The sequence below is a fragment of the Benincasa hispida genome, chromosome 1 (genome assembly GCF_009727055.1).
Source record: "Benincasa hispida cultivar B227 chromosome 1, ASM972705v1, whole genome shotgun sequence".
Classification (NCBI taxonomy): Eukaryota; Viridiplantae; Streptophyta; class Magnoliopsida; order Cucurbitales; family Cucurbitaceae; genus Benincasa; species Benincasa hispida.
This window is the reverse complement of record NC_052349.1, coordinates 11,270,150-11,290,278: the sequence shown is the minus strand read 5'-3', so window position 1 is coordinate 11,290,278 and position 20,129 is coordinate 11,270,150. Positions and strand designations below refer to the sequence as shown.

General features: G+C 35.8%; 1 protein-coding gene across 3 annotated transcripts in view; it reads left to right on the top strand.

Moving 5' to 3' along the window:
* Positions 1–240: 240 nt before the first annotated feature.
* LOC120067073 (protein VASCULAR ASSOCIATED DEATH 1, chloroplastic) overlaps positions 241–20,129 on the top strand; it is a 34,905-nt gene continuing 15,016 nt past the window's right edge. The window contains exons 1-13 of one of the 3 annotated variants that reach the window (XM_039018478.1): positions 241–559; positions 2,293–2,352; positions 3,540–3,590; positions 3,944–4,009; positions 11,823–11,918; positions 12,513–12,614; positions 13,547–13,635; positions 13,723–13,901; positions 14,779–14,819; positions 14,950–15,037; positions 15,145–15,231; positions 15,338–15,392; positions 19,975–20,041. In XM_039018478.1, the coding sequence (XP_038874406.1) occupies positions 362–559; positions 2,293–2,352; positions 3,540–3,590; positions 3,944–4,009; positions 11,823–11,918; positions 12,513–12,614; positions 13,547–13,635; positions 13,723–13,901; positions 14,779–14,819; positions 14,950–15,037; positions 15,145–15,231; positions 15,338–15,392; positions 19,975–20,041 (1,179 nt within the window). In that variant the 5' untranslated portion in view covers positions 241–361. The remainder of the gene's footprint in view (positions 560–2,292; positions 2,353–3,539; positions 3,591–3,943; positions 4,010–11,822; positions 11,919–12,512; positions 12,615–13,546; positions 13,636–13,722; positions 13,902–14,778; positions 14,820–14,949; positions 15,038–15,144; positions 15,232–15,337; positions 15,393–19,974; positions 20,042–20,129) is intronic. The other 2 variants (XM_039018470.1, XM_039018461.1) reach the window with 2 other exon arrangements.

The window sequence follows — 20,129 nt, the reverse complement described above, 5'->3', positions numbered from 1 at the left end:
CATAAAACTTAAATAAAATGATAATATTTTTAAGAAAAAAATAGAAATTAAATCTAAAATCTGTAGATGAAAGCGTATTTTTATAAAAAAAAATAAAGTTAGTCAAATATAGAAAAATAACAAAAATACTTACATAGATTACCATTCGTATATATTGTAATTTATCAGACATTTTGCTATTAAAGATAAATAGTTTTTTCATTTAAAATAATTTCTCGAATAATAATATAAAAAACTACAAGATCTGTACCGACGTTTTTTTCTTCTTCTTCTTGCCGACCGATCACCAAATTGAAAGCCGACCCAACGACCACTGCTTCTTAAAACTCACAAAAGCTCGTTCTACCGGCCCTTCTCTGCTATGGCAGCTGCGGCTTCAACGGCGGCGGCTGAGATAATTGAACTACCTCGACCACGAGACAAGCTCCCAGTGAACCTATCTCCGGACTCTGCTTCCTGCTACCCCCCCGAATCATCTTCTTCCTCAGCCGACCGCATATCCGATACCAACGAGTCTTCTTCTTCGCCCGACGGTTTCCACGAGGACGTGGAAATTCAGGTACACGCTGCCATTTCTCCCTTTTCTAAATTCGCAGCCGCTTCCGAGAATTATTGAATTTTCCTTAATTTTTGGTTGTTGAGAAACGATCGATAAGGGTAAACGCGAATGTGAACTTCCATCTTTTCCTTATTGTTCCAATTCTGTCAATAGAAGCTGCCTAGTATCACCATCCTCATCTTTATCTAAAATGCCACTCTCTAAGGTGAATCTTGTAAAATTTACTTCCCTCCATAATATTTTTTATTTTGATTTTTAGTCACGTTCCTCTCCACCCTTTTTAAGGATCTCATCTCTTATTTTTCACATTCTCCTGCTTTTCTTATTTTGAACCGTGTTTATTTCATACCATCTCAGCTTTATCTAAAGTCCTTCCAAGAAATAAAGAATCCAACATAGAGTTCATCAGATTCGACTTCTGTCATTTGAAGGGGTTTTTACTTTTCAGTCGATAATTCTAATTTTAAGATTTTATTAAAATAAGTGATTTTATTTCTTCATTTAAAAAAAATTTCGGAAAATTTAAGATAATTATTTTGAATGGCAAAACTGTTATAAATATTTTAAAATATAGTAAAATGTGATTGTTTATCCGTGATAGACAATAACATTACTATAGACAATCACATTTTACTAAAACAATCTGAAAATTTATTTATTTATTTATGTAATAATCTCATTGTTGAACATAAATTTGAATTAGAATAATCAATCAAACACATGTTCAATTAACATTTGTTATAAAAGGTACAGAATTGTTTTTGTATTATAACACCATAAAATAAAACAACCTCTAAATTTCTTGACTTCGTTCCATGAGAAATGACAATGAGTGACAATGAGATTGTTACGGTAAATCTTCCTTTAGTTGAAGTTATTGATTCATTTATTTATCAACTTTATCCTGCTTGTAATTAGTAAAAAGTTTTATGTTATCAACCTAGGACATTGACATCAACAAACAACCCTCTTTATTACCATAAATCACCTCTGAGAATATATGTATGCAAATTCGATGACAGTATGGTGTACATCTTCTAGACTAAGGCTAGAATCATGTTCCCACTAGATTACTTGTCTGTTAATCCATTTCCTAAACAAATTAATATTATTTTACACGAGCCCCTGCACAGCCCAGCTGAAGGTAGAAGACAGTCTTAACATAAATCTCAGTCTTTTCTCTATCTGAAATGATAATCCAAAAACATGACTAAAAAATGATTGATTGAAATTCTTTAAGATATATAGAAAAAGAAACATATGTGAAATTAATAGAATCACTCGAAACATGATGTTATTTATAGCATATCAAAGAAAATGGAAAATATAAAAACATTTCGATTCAAAGTATTTTAAGAAAAATCTGCTTAAACTAGAAGGTACACCACCAAGCACACCCTCAGCCTCTCTTGAATATGAAATTATGCATAAGAAATTTCTGGATTTCTTTTGGAATTCTAATCCACTGGGAATCTTCATTTCTTTTATATCTGTTTTTATGCTATCATAGTTAGATTCTTGTTACGTGCTTCCCTTGATTCTTATACCCAAAGATTTGGAAAGAAAAAAGTTCTCATGTGGTTCTTCACTCTAGATATATACAGATGTATATAGTCTATAAAATCTGTAAGCTCTTCAGTCTTCACTCTGGATATATTCAGATGTATATATGAGACCTTTCCTAATGCTTTTTATTTTATATAATCTCTGAAACTTCTTATTTTTTTATACAGTCATCTGCATTATTGAGAAGTGAAGAATACCGGCAGTTCTTCCGCCTGCCATCGGATGAAGTAAGTAGCTTCAGTCTTGAGGTTGTTAGTTTATTAATTGTAGCTGAAGTTGATAATAGGATGATTTGCGTCAAGCTAAAGAATCAATNCCTTTCATTAAGCTTAGGATAGATTGATGCAAGCGGTGATTTCTTAGTGGGATTTCTGAAGTTTTCTTTTGATTTGGAATAGGAAAAACAAAATATATAGGAAAATATTTCAGGAGGGAGATATGATGCATTTAATTAATTGATTATTACATTTTAATGAAGTATTTTCTACTTATTTCAGTCCCTTTCTTTTGCCTTTGACCATTTACTATATTTTCTAGTTCTCCAGTTAATGAGCATTGGATAACATACAAGTCTACAGATGGGGCTTTAACTTTTGTGTAAAGATTGCTTCTGCATTGTAAAAAATAGAAATGCAGCTTCTAGGATGATTGCTAGCACTTTGGAAGTGTCAAGAATGTCAGGAGTATGATTAAATGATTAAATTTATAGTAACCTATTAGTTTAAGCTTTTTGGTAGTTTAACACAATTTTATAGCTGGACATCCTTTATTCAAGTTTTGTAGCATTGTTTCCTCCCAATTATTATTGATAATCACTTATTGAGCCAAACTCTAATTTTCTAGCTCACAACTGGAGGAAAATGTTAGCAATGTTAACAGTATGATTAAGCTTATGTGATCTATTTGCTTAAGATTTTTCTGGTTGAGTGGTACTGAAAAAAAAAAAAAAAAAAAAAAAGAAACATTTCAATATATTCTTTATTGGAACATTTGATGGACATTTTCCTTTATCGGTTATTTGATTGGATATTTATTTGATTGGATATGTCTCTGCCCAAGGGATGAAAGAATATGTAGCTTTTTGCAGACTGTTGTAAATGGTATTTCCAGGATATCTGCTTTATCTTGGATTCCTACGGAGATCTTATTGTCTGAAAAGTCAACTTCTCTCTCTAGTGATAATTTTATATCTACATGTAATAACAATCTAAATCTTGGTTGTATCATGTCATCATGTCAATTGGAGCTTATCCCGAGTGTACTATTTTGTAGGCAGGTTAATTACCCCCACTCCACCACCACACACTATATCTTCTTTTTTGCAAGAGAACTTGTGTATATATATAGTCAGATTTTTCACTAAGATATTTATCTTAGTACAAATTTATTTTGATAATAAATGCTGTATTTCTAGGTCCTTATTGAAGACTTCAATTGTGCTTTCCAAGAGAACATACTAATTCAGGTAATTTTTATCTTCTATAGATCCTTGTTCACGTTCAGGATAAGTTGTGAACTTAAAATTTTACCTTTGATTACCGGGATTGGTATTGTGGGCTTGTAACTCGAATGAGGGCCATTCCCACTTCTGGGTAGGCCTCAACCTAACAAATTTTACATTGGATTGATTACCTTGGTAGGCATGGCATATATCCACTTTTGATTTTTACCATTAGAAAACCTACAATCTATCTTTATTTTTATGCTTTTACTCTTACAGAAATGTAACATACATGAATTCCTAGTCGGAAATGAATGGATTATGGTCCAGCCATTTGTTCTCTTTATTATTATTATTATTTTGTATTTATGTTTCAGGGCCACATGTATCTGTTCGTGCACTATATCTGCTTTTACTCCAACATCTTTGGGTTTGAGACGAAGGTAAGATGTGAATTCATCTTTTAGCTGCATGAGGTTATTCTTACCTACCAGCTCGATTCATATAAGTTATGATTTAAACCAAAAGTTCTCTCTCTCTCTCACTCTAGCACATGAGCTTGCATCATGCAAGCACACAGATTCCTCATGTTCATTTTATCAATAAAATCCACCATCTTTTTTCATCTGCTCAGGCTATATGTTCTCCTCTTGATTTCTTTCTTGTTTTGGAAAAAAGTCGTGAAGCTACAGTTAATGAGTTTTTTGATAAAATGCTACTATCAGTGAGTTTGTTGCTTTAAATAAGGTTTTTGATACTTTGCCAGCCGAACAGTCTTTGTCAAACAAGCACTCTCGACCTTTAATTTTGAATATCCCTTAGGGCTCCCAAGGTTTACCGCAAGGTTGAATCACATCCTCTTTTTTACTCACGGAAGTGTTTTACCTCTTTATTTCATGAAAACGCATATTTTAATGCCAATATTTTGGAAGAATGTTGTGTAAGATTGATGATATCTTCAAATTAGGAGCTATTGCCACGAGACTATGAGTCGAGTCAACTTGCATTTTGTTCCTCTTAGTCCTTCAGAAAGTCAGTTATTTCTCCTTTGGTACCTAATGTTAACTTGATTAAAGGTCTTATTAGCTATTCTCCTCCTATGGAATCTGTCCCTTCTTCATGTATTTTTGCTTTTGATTCCAATGGAGAAATTAGTACAAGTAGCTTGAAACATTTTTGGAAGAAAAGGTGTTTAAAGATCCATATATAGTGGATTCATTTACTGATGCATTCGAAACATTCTTTAAGGATGATGCTCAAGATTACCTGATTATGACTTCCCAACCATTATTGCTAGTTTTAATACGTTCCTTAGTGCCTTCAAAGTTCACATCTTTAGTTAAGGTTTTTGGAATACAACTCAAAGAAGTTCATCCTTTATCCCCTCAAGTAAAGATCTAAGTGGTCTTGGCAAGGTGTTCGTCAATCAGATATATATATATGTGTATACATATTTATATATATATTTTTTTCTTCCTTTGAACATTGGAGAGTTCGGGAGTAAATCCAAAGGGGTTGCTTTATAGAGGGTGGCTGGATTTTTGTTCGCCCTTTTTTGGAAGTTCAACTGGTGGCTGTTTAATATCACTTGTTGGACTTTGTTTCGTTCTCCTGTTGGAAGAAGTTTGAGCATTTGGAGGAAATTTCTTTTTAAGCTTCTTGGTTCATCAAAACTTCTTTGGTTGCGTTCTTAGTTCGTGCAAAGTTGAATTTAGGAGGCTTGCTCCTATTGGAAGTGTTTTTAGTTTGCTCTTTGTAGGGTTTTGTTGGTTGGTGGTCGTTTTTCTTAGATTTTATTGGTAGTTTTTTGTTAAAAATAAAGAATAGGGAAGAGAAGAACAACAAGATTACGTGGAAACCCTAGTACAGGGAGAAAAACCATGATATAAAGACTTTTTCTTATTCTTTAAATCTAATACACTGAATACACAGGGACACACTGTATAAATAGACAGTAGAAAACCCTAGGGATCTATACAATTACATAAACGCCCCTAGGTTAATAACCCTGTTTTCAACACTCACCCTCAAGTTGGAGCATAAATATCGACGAGGCCCAACTTGCTTACACAATAATCAAAACTTTGTCTCAGTAACCCTTTTGTAAGTATATCAGCAACTTGTTGATTTGAAGGAATATAAGGGATGCATATTTTTCCACTGTCCAACCTCTCCTTAATGAAGTGTCTGTCTATCTCTACGTGTTTAGTTCTGTCGTGTTGAACTGGGTTGTTTGCGATACTGATGGCAACTTTATTATCACAAAACAATTTCATCGGAAGCTCATTATCTTGCTGGAGATCTGATAATACTTTCTTCAACCAAATTTCTTCACAAATCCCTAGACTCATGGCCCAATACTCAGCCTCAGCACTACTTCTAGCAACAACTCCTTGCTTTTTACTTCTCCAGGTGACTAGATTACCCCAGACAAACGTACAATACCCAGATGTTGATTTTCTATCAACAACAGACCCTGTCCAGTTAGAATCAGTGTAGGCTTCAACAGATCGTTTATCGGTTTTTCTGAACATTAGCTCTTTATCGGGAGTTCCTTTCAGATACCGAAGAATACGTTCAACTGCTGTCATATGATCCTCACAAGGAGCTTGCATAAATTGACTCACAGCACTTACTGCATAAGAAATATCAGGTCTTGTGTGAGACAAGTATATCAACTTCCCAACCGCTGATATCTTTCTTTATTAACAGGAACTCTATCATTCTTATCACTGAGCTTCGCATTGTATTCTACTGGTGTGTCAACAGGTTTACACCCAGTCATACCTGTTTCTTTTAGCAAGTCCAGAGTATATTTTCGTTGAGAAACTGATATACCTTCTTTTGAGCGAGCCACTTCCATTCCCATAAAGTATTTTAGCTTCCCGAGGTCTTTAATTTCAAACTCTCTGGCCATCTCTGTTTTGAGCCTCATGATCTCTACATCATCATCCCCAGATAAAACAATGTCATCAACGTAGACAATAAGAACAACTATCTTCCCTGATGTTGATCTTTTTATAAAATGAGTGTGATCAGAATGCCCCTGAACATACCCCTGTGCTTTCACAAAAGTTGTGAACCTGTCAAACCAGACCTTGGAGATTGTTTTAATCCATATAGTGACTTCCTCAATCTACACACCTTGTTTTTGAATTGACTCTCGAACCCAGGTGGGGGACTCATATAGACTGTCCTCCTCAAGTTTCCCCATTCAAAAAAAGCATTTTTAACATCAAGTTGGTGTAGAGGCCAATCTTTATTCACAGCGACTGATAAGAGCACTCGGATAGTGTTAAGTTTAGTCACAGGTGAAAAGGTTTCAGAATAATCTACTCCATAGGTTTGAGTAAAGCCTCTTGCAACGAGTTTGGTCTTATACCGGTCAATCGTCCCATCTGACTTGTACTTTATAGTAAACACCCATTTACATCCAACTGTCTTGTGCCCTTCAGGCAAAGTCACTGGTTTCCAAGTTCTATTCTTTTCTAGAGCTCTTATTTCTTCTATAACAGCAAACCGCCATTCTAGTTTTTTCATTACAACACTTATGTCATCTGGAATCACCTCAGTGTCCAAACTAGTAGTGAAGGCTTTGAACTCGGATGCCAGATTACTATATGTCATGTAACTATGCATAGGGTATTTAGTACATGAACGAGTACCTTTCCTCAGAGTTATAGGAAGATCAAGCGATGCATCATGTTCTTTCACTTCTCCAGGCCCCTCACCATGATCGACTATCTGTGTATCAGAAACTTCAGTAGTATCTTCCACATCATCATTAGCAAGAATCATTTCATTCTCTACAGTTTCAATCATTTCATCCTCTACAGTTTCCCCTTCTGTCACTCTTTTAGTATTACTGCTTCCTTCTCCCTTGTCTTGCTTGCCTTCATCAGTCTCCATACATATATCAACATCATTAATTTCAGGAATATACGTACCTGGACCTGATGGTGGGTCTGACTCCTGCACTAGAGCCGACAGTTCTGGTTCAACAGGTGACACTGCTTTCTTCCTGAGATTCTTCTTGTAGTAAGTTTTCCAAGGAACTTGATTGGTAGGAAGGACCAGACTATCATGCTCAGAACTAGGGTTAGACAAGGTTTAAATGGACGCTGACTCTAAAGGAATAGCATAAGATGACCAGTTAGTCTCTTCATTTATGTTCTCCCCTTGAAGATGACTAACAGGAAAAAACGACTGATCCTCGAGAAAGGTGACATCCATGGAGACATAGTATTTACGAGACGACGGGTGATAACACTTATATCCACGTTGATGGAGTGGATATCCAATAAAGACACACTTTTGAGCACGAGGAGTAAATTTCGTGCGGTTTGGATCATGGGAGTGAACAAAAGCAACACAACCAAAAACCCGAAGAGAAACATCAGAGATCAATCGAGTAGCTGGAAAGGACTCTTTAAACAATTCTAAAGGAGTATGAAGATTAAGAATACGAGAGGGCATCCGATTGATGAGGTGGGCAGCAGTGAGAACTGCATCTCTCTAGAGGTATGACGGAAGAGTAGCAAATAACATAAGAGATTGAGCTACTTCAACCAGATGCCGATTTTTATGCTCCGCTACTTCATTTTGTTACGGAGTGTAAGCACACGAGCTCTGGTGGACAATACCAGAAGGGGGCATTGAAAAATTCTCGTCCATTATCACTTCGTAAAATCCCAATCTTTGTTTTAAACTGAGTTTCGATAGTTGTATAAAACTGTTGGAAAACAGAGGACACTTTAGATTTGTCAGTAAGAAGGAAAACCTAGGTGAGGTGGGTGTGATCATCTATAAATGTGACAAACTACCTTTTTCCAGTGGAAGTAGTAACTGGTGAGGGACCCCATACATCACTATGAACAAGAGAAAACGGACTCGAGGGTTTGTAAGGCTGAGAACGGAAAGAAACACGATGTTGCTTGGCACGAATACACACATCACAATTAAAAGAAGAAGTACTAACATTGTGAAATAAATGTGGAAATAAATACTTCATATATTGAAAATTCAGATGTCCTAAACGGAAATACCATAACATAACATCATGTTCAGAAACCGAGAAATTTAAAGACATAAACCCAGTTTGATGATCATTCCTAGAGGAAGCTTCGTCAGAAAGGAAATATAGTCCCTTATCGTGCCGGGCAGTGCCAATCGTCATCCCCAATTTCAGATCCTGAAACAAAACGGAATCCGGTGAGAAAATTGCCTTAAACTTCAAATCTCTTGTTATTTTACTGACAGATAACAAATTATACGATATTTTAGGCACATGTAAGGTATCACGTAGAATTAAACCATTAAACGGAGAGATATTGTCTTTTCCTGCAACAGGGGCAAAAGACCCGTCTGCAATGCGAATACGCTCATTACCAGCACTTGGGTTATATGACATAAATAACTCTGAGGAACTCATAAGATGATCTGTGGCCCCTGAATCCACAATCTATGGTTTTTTACCATTTATACTAATCAGGCCAAAAGAAGAGAAATTACCTGACTGTGCAATCGCACTCACCCTAATCGTATTCAAGTTGTGCTTACTGTCATCGGAAGATTGCTTCTGAGTCTGTTCATCTACTGAGTCACTTACCAGGGCACGACTAGTATTAGATTTGTCATGAGACTGTCGTCGCCTGCTGTTTGGGGGCTTCCCGTGCAATTTCCAACACTGGTTTGTATGCCAAAGCTTCTTACAATGTTCACAAACAGGTGGGGCTTTTTTTTTATCACCATCAGCACTTGACGACTTTGTGACGAAAGTGGCTGCGTTAGTAGTAGGAATGGGATTATTCATGGCACACGACCAATCCTCTTCCAGCCGTATTTCAGAGCAGACTTCTCTGAGTGAAGGAGTCGGGCACTGGCCCAATATCCGACTACGGACACTATGAAATTTAGGGTTTAATCCAGCCAAGAACACGTAAACACGATCTGCCTCCTCAATCTTCAAGTATTGGGCCCCATCTTGTAGACAGTTCCAGACAATCTCTCTACACAAGTCCATCTCTTGCCACAACATTAATAGTTTGTTAAAATAAGAAGTAACATCCATGGACCCTTGTTTGCATTCATGGACCTGTTTGTGGAGTGTATATAGCCGAGAGGCATTCTGTTTTTTAGAGTATAGATCTTGCGTTGCCTCTCAGATATCCTTGGCGGTTGCAGCATATAGCAGTGGTCTTCCTATCTGGGGTTCCATACTATTCACCAAAACAGAACGTAACAACGAATCTTCTCCTTTCCAAATTCGTTCTTGTGGATCACCTGGAGCCGGCTTTGGAATTTCCCCTGTCAAGTATCCAAACTTGTGACGCCCTTCCAAGGCCATTCGGATTGATTGGGACCAAGAGAAATAATTCTGGCAATTTAGTTTTTCCCCTACAATAAATCCTGCAGAATTACCCATCGAACCAGATAAGTAGGAAACATTTGGCAAAACAAATTCGATTTTGAATAAACTGGTTGAGGATTTGCACCGGACATTGTATCCAAATCAGAAATCTGTTGTTGCAGGTAAGTCAATCGTTGTCTCACATCGTCTGGGTAATGGGTTGAACTACAAGCGGCTGGGAACGGTGCTGTCACTGTCAGCTGGAAGGATGCCGCCGGTCGGCTGGGCTGTTCAAGATAGCCGGCTCGTTCTTTGCCCGACATCACTCCTTGCAGAACCGAAGGGCTTGTCGTGGAAGGGTTGGTCGACGCAAAACCCACTGGATTGGAGCGGAAGTCGAAGGGTCGGGTCTGTTCGTCACGGATCTACCCTTGTTCAGCCCGGAATGACCCGGTTTGCTCCAGATCGGTACCGATCCTGCCCAGATCGGACCGATGTGCTTGTTCTTCGTGGCCAGCCCCGATTGCGACCGGACGATTCATCTGCTGGTCGATTCTGCCCAGATTGTGGTTCATCTGTTCTTCGCGGCCAGCCCCGATCGCGACTGAACGATCCATCTGCTGTTCGCGGGTTCGGCTTGTTTCTGCATGGAGAAGCCCGATCGGCGCGGTCTGATGCGGTGGCTCCCACTGACGGCGACTCTCCGTTGACTGCAATTGGACGACAGAAAGTAACTCTGGTAGGGCTGCCTGAAAACACTCCTTTACAGTTGCTCGGATAGCCTATTTCATGTCAAAACTCGAAGACCCATTAACAGAAGAAGATTGGGGTTGATTCTCTTCCATAACGGCCAGAGTTTCGTCACCTAGCTTTGATACCATGTTAAAAATAAAGAATAGGGAAGAGAAGAACAACAAGATTATGTGGAAACCCTATTACAGGGAGAAAAACCACGATATAAAGACTTTTTCTTATTCTTTAAATCTGATACACTGAATACACAAGGACACACTGTATAAATAGACAGTAGAAAACCCTAGGGGTCTATACAATTACATAAACGTCCCTAGGTTAATAACCCTATTTTCAACCGTTTTTATAGTAGCCATTATTTCTTTTTCAATATTTGACGGAGGCATTTCTATCGAAGTTAAAAAGCTTATTTATCATTATGGGTTGTATCTGTTGTTCATATTTTTTTCCCTCTCCATCTGGGAGTTTGTATCTTTTAAATTTTTATTCCTTTCTGTTACATCAACAAGAAATTCTTTCTTGTTTCAAAATCAAATACAAGATCTTCTTATATACAATAGAGATCATCTACCAATGAGGAAAAAATCTTACAGATAATGATATAAATGATAAATATACTCATAATACATATCTAATATTACAAGATATATAAAGGAAATTTAACCATATTTAACTGTACAAGGGTAACCTAAGTAGGAGAAAGTAAAAAGATAGTAAAGGTCTAAGGACAATGTGACAAAGATGTTTACAATAATATAATAGTACTAATATTTACACTATAACAAATAGAAACTCTTCAAGTTAGGACTGGTTTATTGGTTCGTTTTATAAACATGTTCTTCTCGAGCACATGAGCCGATCATTCAAATTATACAAGAAAGTGAGGAATATATGAAAAGTTGCTCGGCCACAATACTCAATGAATTTACATGCTGACAGTTGTTTGGTATGCATGACTTTTGACCACTATTCATCGTTTAATTTGCATGTATTACTTCAATATTATGTTGGTATTCCTATTTAAACATTAACCACGTGTTTCAATTTGATTTCTTATATCACTATTTTAAAAAAATTTGGTTATTGTCAAGGTTGGATCCTTACTACATTTTTATCTGTCGTGGATCTTGTTTATGATTCTTATTGTACTTCAGAAAATAATCCCATTACAAGAAATAACAGCTGTACGTAAAGCAAAGACGGCTGGGATCTTTCCTAATGCCATCGAAATATTTGTTGGAGAGAAAAAGGTAGTTTTAAGTTTTTGATGCCTTACATTTACATTTTCATCTAAATATTTTATTATGGGGATCTTTGATATTTCGGTTTTATTTATTTATTTATTTTTTATTTTAAATTATGCTGATTTACAATTTAATAACACGTTTTTTTTGTTTCCTAAATCTACTTTCAAAATAAATATTAACGACAAAATAAAAATTAGTTTCCATAACACCTTTTGTTTTTTGTTTTCCTAAAGTTGCCTAAGGTTTCATGAATATATTGAAAGAGAGAAACTAAACTACCTTACAAAAAAAAAAAAAGGGGAAAAAGAGATAAGAAAAGAAAAAAATAAAGAAAAAGTAAACTAAGACAATATTTATGAGCATATATTAGTAGCTTAGTTTTTAAAAATAAAAACCTATAAATAAAATCACTCCATCTCAAGTAAGTTATTAGTCTATTTAGTCCTAAAGCGTTGAGGTTTGTGTCTATTTAGTCTTTTAAAAGTGATCAACAAGTCCTTAAAGTCATTTCAATTCTGTGTCTGATAGGTCCATGAACTTTCAATTATAGTATATTAACTAGCATAAATAACTTATTTTGCTTTTTTACTTTTGCAGTACTTCTTTGCATCTTTTCTATCTCGTGATGAGGCCTTTAATCTCATTAATGATGGCTGGTTACAACATGCTAAAGGTACCGAAGCAATTATGACAAAACAGGTGAAGAACTGTAAATTGAATGTTTTGTTTGTAACAGCGGTATTGTTTGAGTTGTAATGCAAGCTAAGTTTTACCTTAGATTGCTAGTTCATATATAGAGAAATGCATGGAAAGTTATCAACTTTTTGGATGGACAGTCACATTACTTTGACATATGGCATGGCATAACTCAATATAGGCATATCCTGGTGTATTTAATCATGCCCAGATGATTGAAGTTTCAGGCAATAAATTTTCAACATGTTCCTGCTTATGTTAAGTGGGCTTTGGGACCAAAATGTATTTTGAGATTGATAAGGCTCTATATCTGGATTTCCCTTTCTTGATGGCTTTATTTATTTGCATGTGTGCTTCTCGTACAGATGGCCTATATGCACGTGCATGTATGCATGGATGCAGACATATATTTATTTATTTATTTTTTTCATGTTATGGATGTGTGAGCTTGCTTCTTGCAACACGTTCACAAAATTTCATTTGCTGTATTTATGCATAAACTATTAGATTTATTAGATGATATGATATTAGATTTGCCTTCACCCATTGGCTTAAGCTTTTGGGTCAATTGGTGATTTAAGATGGTATCGGAGCCCATAAAGTCCAAATAGGTATTCGGTCCAATAAAAAGAAATTGTGACCCAGGTGAACCCAAAAGCGGCACCATCTTGAAGTGGCATGTTGAAAATCCCACATTAGAAAAATCAAGGGACCTCACACTTTTTATTAGATAGATGGGTTTTACTCCTCTCATTGCCAATTGGATTTGAGATGGAACCCCATGTTATCTAATAAGATTTGTTTAGAGTTGTCAATGTCTACCTAAGATATCAGTGATAACTATGGAAAAAAGAACCCAACTGAAAGAGTGGATACATTCTTTTTCTGCTTTTGTTTGTCTCTCTTATGTATTAAAAGTTTAACTTTTGTGTTAGAAATCAATAAATGAATCTAGCAGACAAGAAATTGGTATCCTCGGTGTTGAGAAGGCCAAGGAGCTGGATCCTTCAGATTCTTCTGACAGGTATTTTTTTTTCACCTTTATCTATGTCGTTTTCCTGCACTCTTTGCTGATTGACTTACTAGATTATTAAATCATCTTGTGTGTAAGGAGTATGAGTACTCCTATTCTTAATGTTTCTATGGTTCAAGCTAATGTTGAAGAGGAAAATGCGCTACCAGCAGAACCTATCGATGCCATTCAGGAATCAGAGCCAATTCTTGACACTCATGGTTCAACTTCAAGAAAGACATTGACGTGGAAGCCAGAAGACACAGATGCTCCCAAGGGTGGGTTTGCAGAATTTCTTCTCTCTTTTCTTTCCTTTCAGATTAAGGAGTTAGCCTACAGTTCTTGACTAGTGCAGTCCAAGAATATCTCATGTCATTCTTTCTACCTTTAAGCTCACCATTGGCCTTTGACAGGGGATGCAGAAATTAGTTTAAAAAAATCATAATAACGTTATTCTTAGTTTAATTGTTAGTAACATTATTCTTGGTTTAATTGTTAGTTTATAAAGGCATCTTATTATTATATTTTTTTTCTATTGAGGAACTAAGCATTTATTATGACAAACGAAAGAAAACAAATAGGCAATTCAAGAAAAAGAAACCCATTGCAAAGGGGCCTATTAAAAAGAGACACCCTAATAATTGCAAAAAAGGGGATTTAGTGGTAAAGAATAAGAGATGAAGGATAGTTACAAAAATCCTTAGATACTGACATCCAAACAGAGGCATGAAACCTGACCAAAGCTCACACTCAAGACTTTTGGCCCCCTAAGGTTTTTCTGTTCCTCTCTAGCTAATTGTTGCACAAAGTAATAAAGAAAGCTGTGCCCTAAAGGATCCCACCCTTATCTCAAAACTGCAGATGGGACAACGCCTCTCCTCTCATTGACCGACAAAAATCAATGTTGCACCAAAGAAATGCGTAAGGTCTAAAAAACGGTTCTCAAAATCAAATACCCAAATTGACAATGTCATAGTACATGATCTAGGTTCTCTAAGTATATGGGATCAAATGATGTGCTTCTATTTTGCATCTTTTAAGGGTGCTTTTATTTATTATTTTAGTGGCTTACTTTGCGTTGGCTTTTCCTTCAACTGTTATAACAAGTGAAATTCCGGTCCTGAATGCATGATCTGGTTTGATTTTGAAATGCAGTACCAGATTATTATACCCAAGTTGCAGAATCAAAGTTTCTGGTACAGTTGTTTTTTCTTTGATGAGTTTGACATGTAATGTTTACTTCAAATTGGGATTCTCTAAATTCACAGTTTCTTTGCAATTATTAATCAGTTCTGATCAGAAAAGTTGGTTCAAATTGAATGGCAGATAAAGGTGGAAGATTTCTTTAGTTTCTATTTTTCCGACAATGCAGTTGATTTTGTTTCTTCATATCATGAAAAATGTGGAGATAAAGGTGGGGTGTTGGATATATGCGATGTAGAAATCCTTTTTGACTTGTTCTAACTAATGGTACATTGTATGTACTCTGAATTAATTATTTGGTCGGTGATACTTTTCCAGAGTTTAAATGTTCTCTGTGGCGCCACGATGACATGTTTGGGCATACACGTGATATATCATTTCAACATCCGATAAAAATATATTTTGGTTCGCTTTTCATCCATTTAAGAGAGCATCTTACCCCTTTTTCCGTTCTTTTTATTTTAGATATATTTTCTTTTAATGATATTACTATTTTTACATGGCTATAAAGGTGCAAAGTATGGTGGCTGCCTGGAGATTCAGAAATTTCGAGTTTATCGAGACAGGTTTGATAACTTGCTTCTTAATGACTATATTATTTTGTTGGTCTTATCCCTCTCTAGTCACACATTCTTTCTTGACAGTTTTGTTTCTCCATTTCTGTTTTTTTTTTTTTTCCTGGTGTGCGTTGTGAATTTCTCATAACATATGAAAACTCGTGTCAAAGCTTTTAGGGAGTGTAGTAAATTCAAAATTGGTATGCCCGGTTCTATATTTCTAGTCAGGATATTAAAAAAGGGAAATACTAATTTAGCATATAAGGGAATGTAAACGAAACAAGATACTTAGAAACTCTAAATAAAAGTGAAAAGATTAACCCTAGAAGAATATTTTAAATGCCTAAAATAATGTTATCCTTCCAAAACAAGGTTAAAAAAAACTAAAATAGTGTAAGTAATTCTGTTTCCTCGTCCAATTTAGAGTGTTGGAGGAGTGTTTGGACTTAGGAGTGCAAGAAAGAAAAGGGAAATAAGCTTGCAATTGAGATATACTTATTTGGAGGAGTGATAGGTGATGCAAGGTATGTTTCGGAAATAAGTTTGAGATGTGGAATAGGATGAAAGGGCATTCAGTTTTTATACCAGAGTTTATTGTTTATTGGGAAAAAAATTAAATATCAGGATTTATGTGATAATGATTTTGTTATTCATAAAAGGTTCATGCTTTCGTTTTTTGTTTGTTTTGTAATTTACTTCTAAAAATGTTTTTATAACATAGCCTTAATTTTAAAACTAACAAAAGTGTAGTTTTCAAGGATCTAATTTTAGTTTTCTGAAACTTGACTAAAATTTGTTTTGAAAAACGAAACAGTCTCTTCGTTAAGATAATAAAATGAGACAAAGTTCAATATACAGGAAGGAAACAACGAGCAACAAAAACTAACGATCAAGAGGTGCACCCGGACATCTCAACTAGGTTGACATCCCCTTAGCACCTTCATCATATCCAAATCATCTTAAAGAACAAACAAATACGACCAAATATCCGATGAACAGATTACACCTCAGCCAATAGAATAAACTAATGACAAATGAACAATGCCACAAAACTTAATCTACCAGCAGTACACAAAACATCCAAAAATACTACTAAAGACCGTGATACAGTGTACTTCTAAGAAGCTGGAGAAATGAAGGCCGGCCAGTTTAAGCACAATTCTTGAATTGAAAAATCTGAAAAATGTTTGGATAGTGTGCACCAGGACGAGGCGTTATAAGAACGTTGTTAAAAATGAGAAACTAAACAAAGAAATGGTTTGTAAACTAGCCAAATTTTTAAAGAGAGGGAACTCTAAAATAGAAACTTTATTAAAGCCGGCACTTGTTGCTATTTTTAGTGGAATAGAATTTACTATTATTCTAAACATGGATTCGTAAGCAGTCTAAAAGTTCTCAATGTTGAACAAACATTAGGTTTTCGATGAAATCTCAATTTTCAGGATGGTTCCAAACATAATTAAGACGTTTTTTCCTCTTTTCGGATGGTAAATATTTCTCAGAACATGGAGTGTGAATCAAACCCATGTTTTCAATCTGCTAGCTCGACTTCCTGTCCAGTCTGCCTTTGAAGCCTAGTTCCCATTTCCTTCGTGTAAGTTCAATTCCTTTTGAATCACTTTTCTAGTAATCGGTAATGTAATAAAGGCAATTGACGAGGGATATTCAAAGCATCTAGGAAGAAAGGACGAGCGGTTACTCTAGCAGCGGATACGTTCTAAACCAATTCTTTCACTATTCTATCACCCCCGGTTCACTTCACTCCCTAAAGGCGGGATTAAGACTAATGCTACTCTCGGGAGGCAAGGAAAGAGATATTCAATCAACCAAGCAAAGAACCACTACCACAGTCTTCACCAAGACAACAGGAAGGAAGAGAGTCAAGGGCAGGGTAAGAGCTGCCCTTGACTCTCTCAGTTAGGAGAATGTCATTTTGCTAGGAAGACGATCTGACGCAGAGGCTTTTCGACCAGTTACCTGCTCGGAGAATAGTCTAAGAAGACTCAACTGCCAGAAGAGGTTTCAAAGTTAAGAAAGGTAAAGATTCATCCCTGGTTCTTGTTCGAGAATCCGCAGCAATAGATGAGACTGTTGGGATTGAGCTTTCCTTTTTGGAAGCTCGCTCTAGTCTGGTAGTAGTGAGTGTAGCTTACTTTCCGTAGTGTGCTATTGATCTCAAGCTCTGGTAAGCCTTAGGGAATAGGCAAGCGGTGTGCTTTAAGAGTCAAAAAGGAATTCATCTTAAAATTTTCCTTCTCATCAAAAATAAAGAAGAGAGTTTTCAAGGTGTTAAGAATCGATTGGAAGCATCCCTGGACTTCTACTCGATAGAGTGATCGAATCGGGCGCTATGGACTTCAAAGCCTCGAGGGTTGTAGGGCACAAGGGGATCTTGAATCAATTTCCCTCTTTTTCCAGTATTTAGACAAGCGGTTCGAGTCAAGTGCCAGTTATAGAACTAATTGTTGGCAAGAGTCACAAATAAGAAGTAAACGACTTGATCTCTTCTGGAAAGTGACTTTGACCAAACAGAGTCTCCTTCCGTATAAGGGGCTCTCGTAGCGCTTAGTGTAGTTAAGGGCCTTCTGCTTTTTTTTTTCATCGTCACTATCTGCTTTATAGTCGAATCTGGAGAATATGAACTCATCACATTCTTCTTTTTGGTATGTTATTATGAGCTGCTCTGGTGCTCAATCTTGGGTCTTAGGTGTGGGTCGGATCATGATAAACCACCTTGGTTTGGACTGCTTATTGGAATAAATGAAAAAAAAAAAAGTAAAAAAGGACTTTGGGGCAATGGGTTTAAATCTCATGGTGGCCACTTGTCTACATATTAAATCCTGTGAATTTTTTTTTTTGAAAAGGAAACAAATCTCTTCATTGAAATAATGAAAAGAGGGAAAGAGGCTAATGTTCAAAGTGCAATAAACATAGGTAAGAAGAACTAGTATAAAATATCAAAGATAACCAACAAACTTCAAAATATTACGAAGAGAAAATAAAAGTGTTCCAATTTAAATAAATATCTTGGATTGAATAATCTGCAAAGAGCTTAGAAAGCGTGCACCAGGATGACGCTTTAAGGCGAGCAGAATTCAAATGATCCATCCATGGAAGTGATTTTTCTTGGAAAGTATGGCGATTCATTTCGAACCATATTTCAGAGTAAATCCTATGAGTTTTGACATGACTATGTTTTATGGTCTAACAATTGTCTCTTGAGACTAATCCAGTTGTGTCCAAGTGGTTCCAAATGTCACCTTTGCTTCTAACATACTTACTACGAATCGCTGTTGACGCTTCAAAACTTTCAATAAGAAACATCCTTTCACTCGTGAAAAGTTTTAAAGTACGAGGATAAAATATCTTCTCCAAGCATTCAGGGGTTACAGAAAAGCATTCCGATTGACAAAAATAAGAAGTTACAATTGCAAAATTGGTTGTTGACCACCAAGTCAAAGCTTTTCCATTCTCCATGAAGTTGTCATTTACTAGTGTCCTGGTAAATTCTGTCTTTCCCTCTAACCAAAAATCATAACATATTGCTTTGATAATATAACAAGTTACATGTGTTAAACCTCCAATTCAAAAGGTTTATTCAAGGAAGTGCAAAACTGGAAATGTGGCTGTTTCTGACATTTAGAAGTATTAGTTTTAGTTAGTTTCTTTGTTTGAGTATTTTTTTTAACTATCAAGTTATAACTCCTTTAGTCAGTTAAGTTTGTTTTGATGTTTTGTTTATATGTTGTGTTTTTCTCGAGAAATGTGGAGAGATTGATGACCCTCTCAAACAGGTCATTTAGAGATGAGTTGTTTATTGTATTCTCTTTGTGATTTTTTTTTTTTTAATAGAGAAGGGATTCTCATCAATATGCATGTCCAGTTTGATTATGAGAAAACTTAAAACAGACATTTTAAAATATGTGAATATTTTCTCATATTGAATCTTATTATTATTCCAGTACCGTGTAGCTAGCTTCCTGTAAACTCTGTTATTGGCACAAATCATGATGGTTTGAAACAATAACATTTAACTAGAAACTTCATGATTAGCAGAGGACGATGGTTGATCTCTTCTAGTTAAGTGGTATAATGGATGATATTTTAGATTGGCTATCTTAGATCTCATACAGGAGTTTTTAATGGAATAAGTAGATTCTAGAGCGCCACTTACTATGTGGAGTTTGCATCTTTTGCATTTTATTAGTAAATCATTAGTTGTTAAAAAAGAAAATTTATGCAGCCTCTTTAGTAAATCCTGTCGATTGGTATGGGTCTCGTCTCAGCCAAGCTAGATATGGTTTGTAACCGTAGTGTATTGCTCATTCTTTTCTTAGTTTCTAACTTTTGGGTAAGGTAAGGCACAGGCCCACAGGGTCTATCTTTTTTATTATTACGCTGATATGCGGTTGCTCTTGGACTAATACATCTCAAGTTTCTGGTACTTAGATAATATTTCTAACTAATTAGCAAGTTATTTATTTATTTTTTATTATTTTATTATTATTATTATCTTTTTAAATTATTCAAGCCTGCTTCCTGTCATCCAACGCCTTCTCCAGTTAGTTTAACTCTCTGCTCATTTTCTCAGTCATTTGGTCATCGAGGTAACACAAGAAGTTAGTGAGGTTCCATATTCAGATTATTTTCGTGTTGAGGTATTAATCAGTACCATTCGGTTCCATTTGGTCCATTTGGTGGCAGTTATCCCTATACTATTTTTGGTAATAATTTCCAATCGTGGAA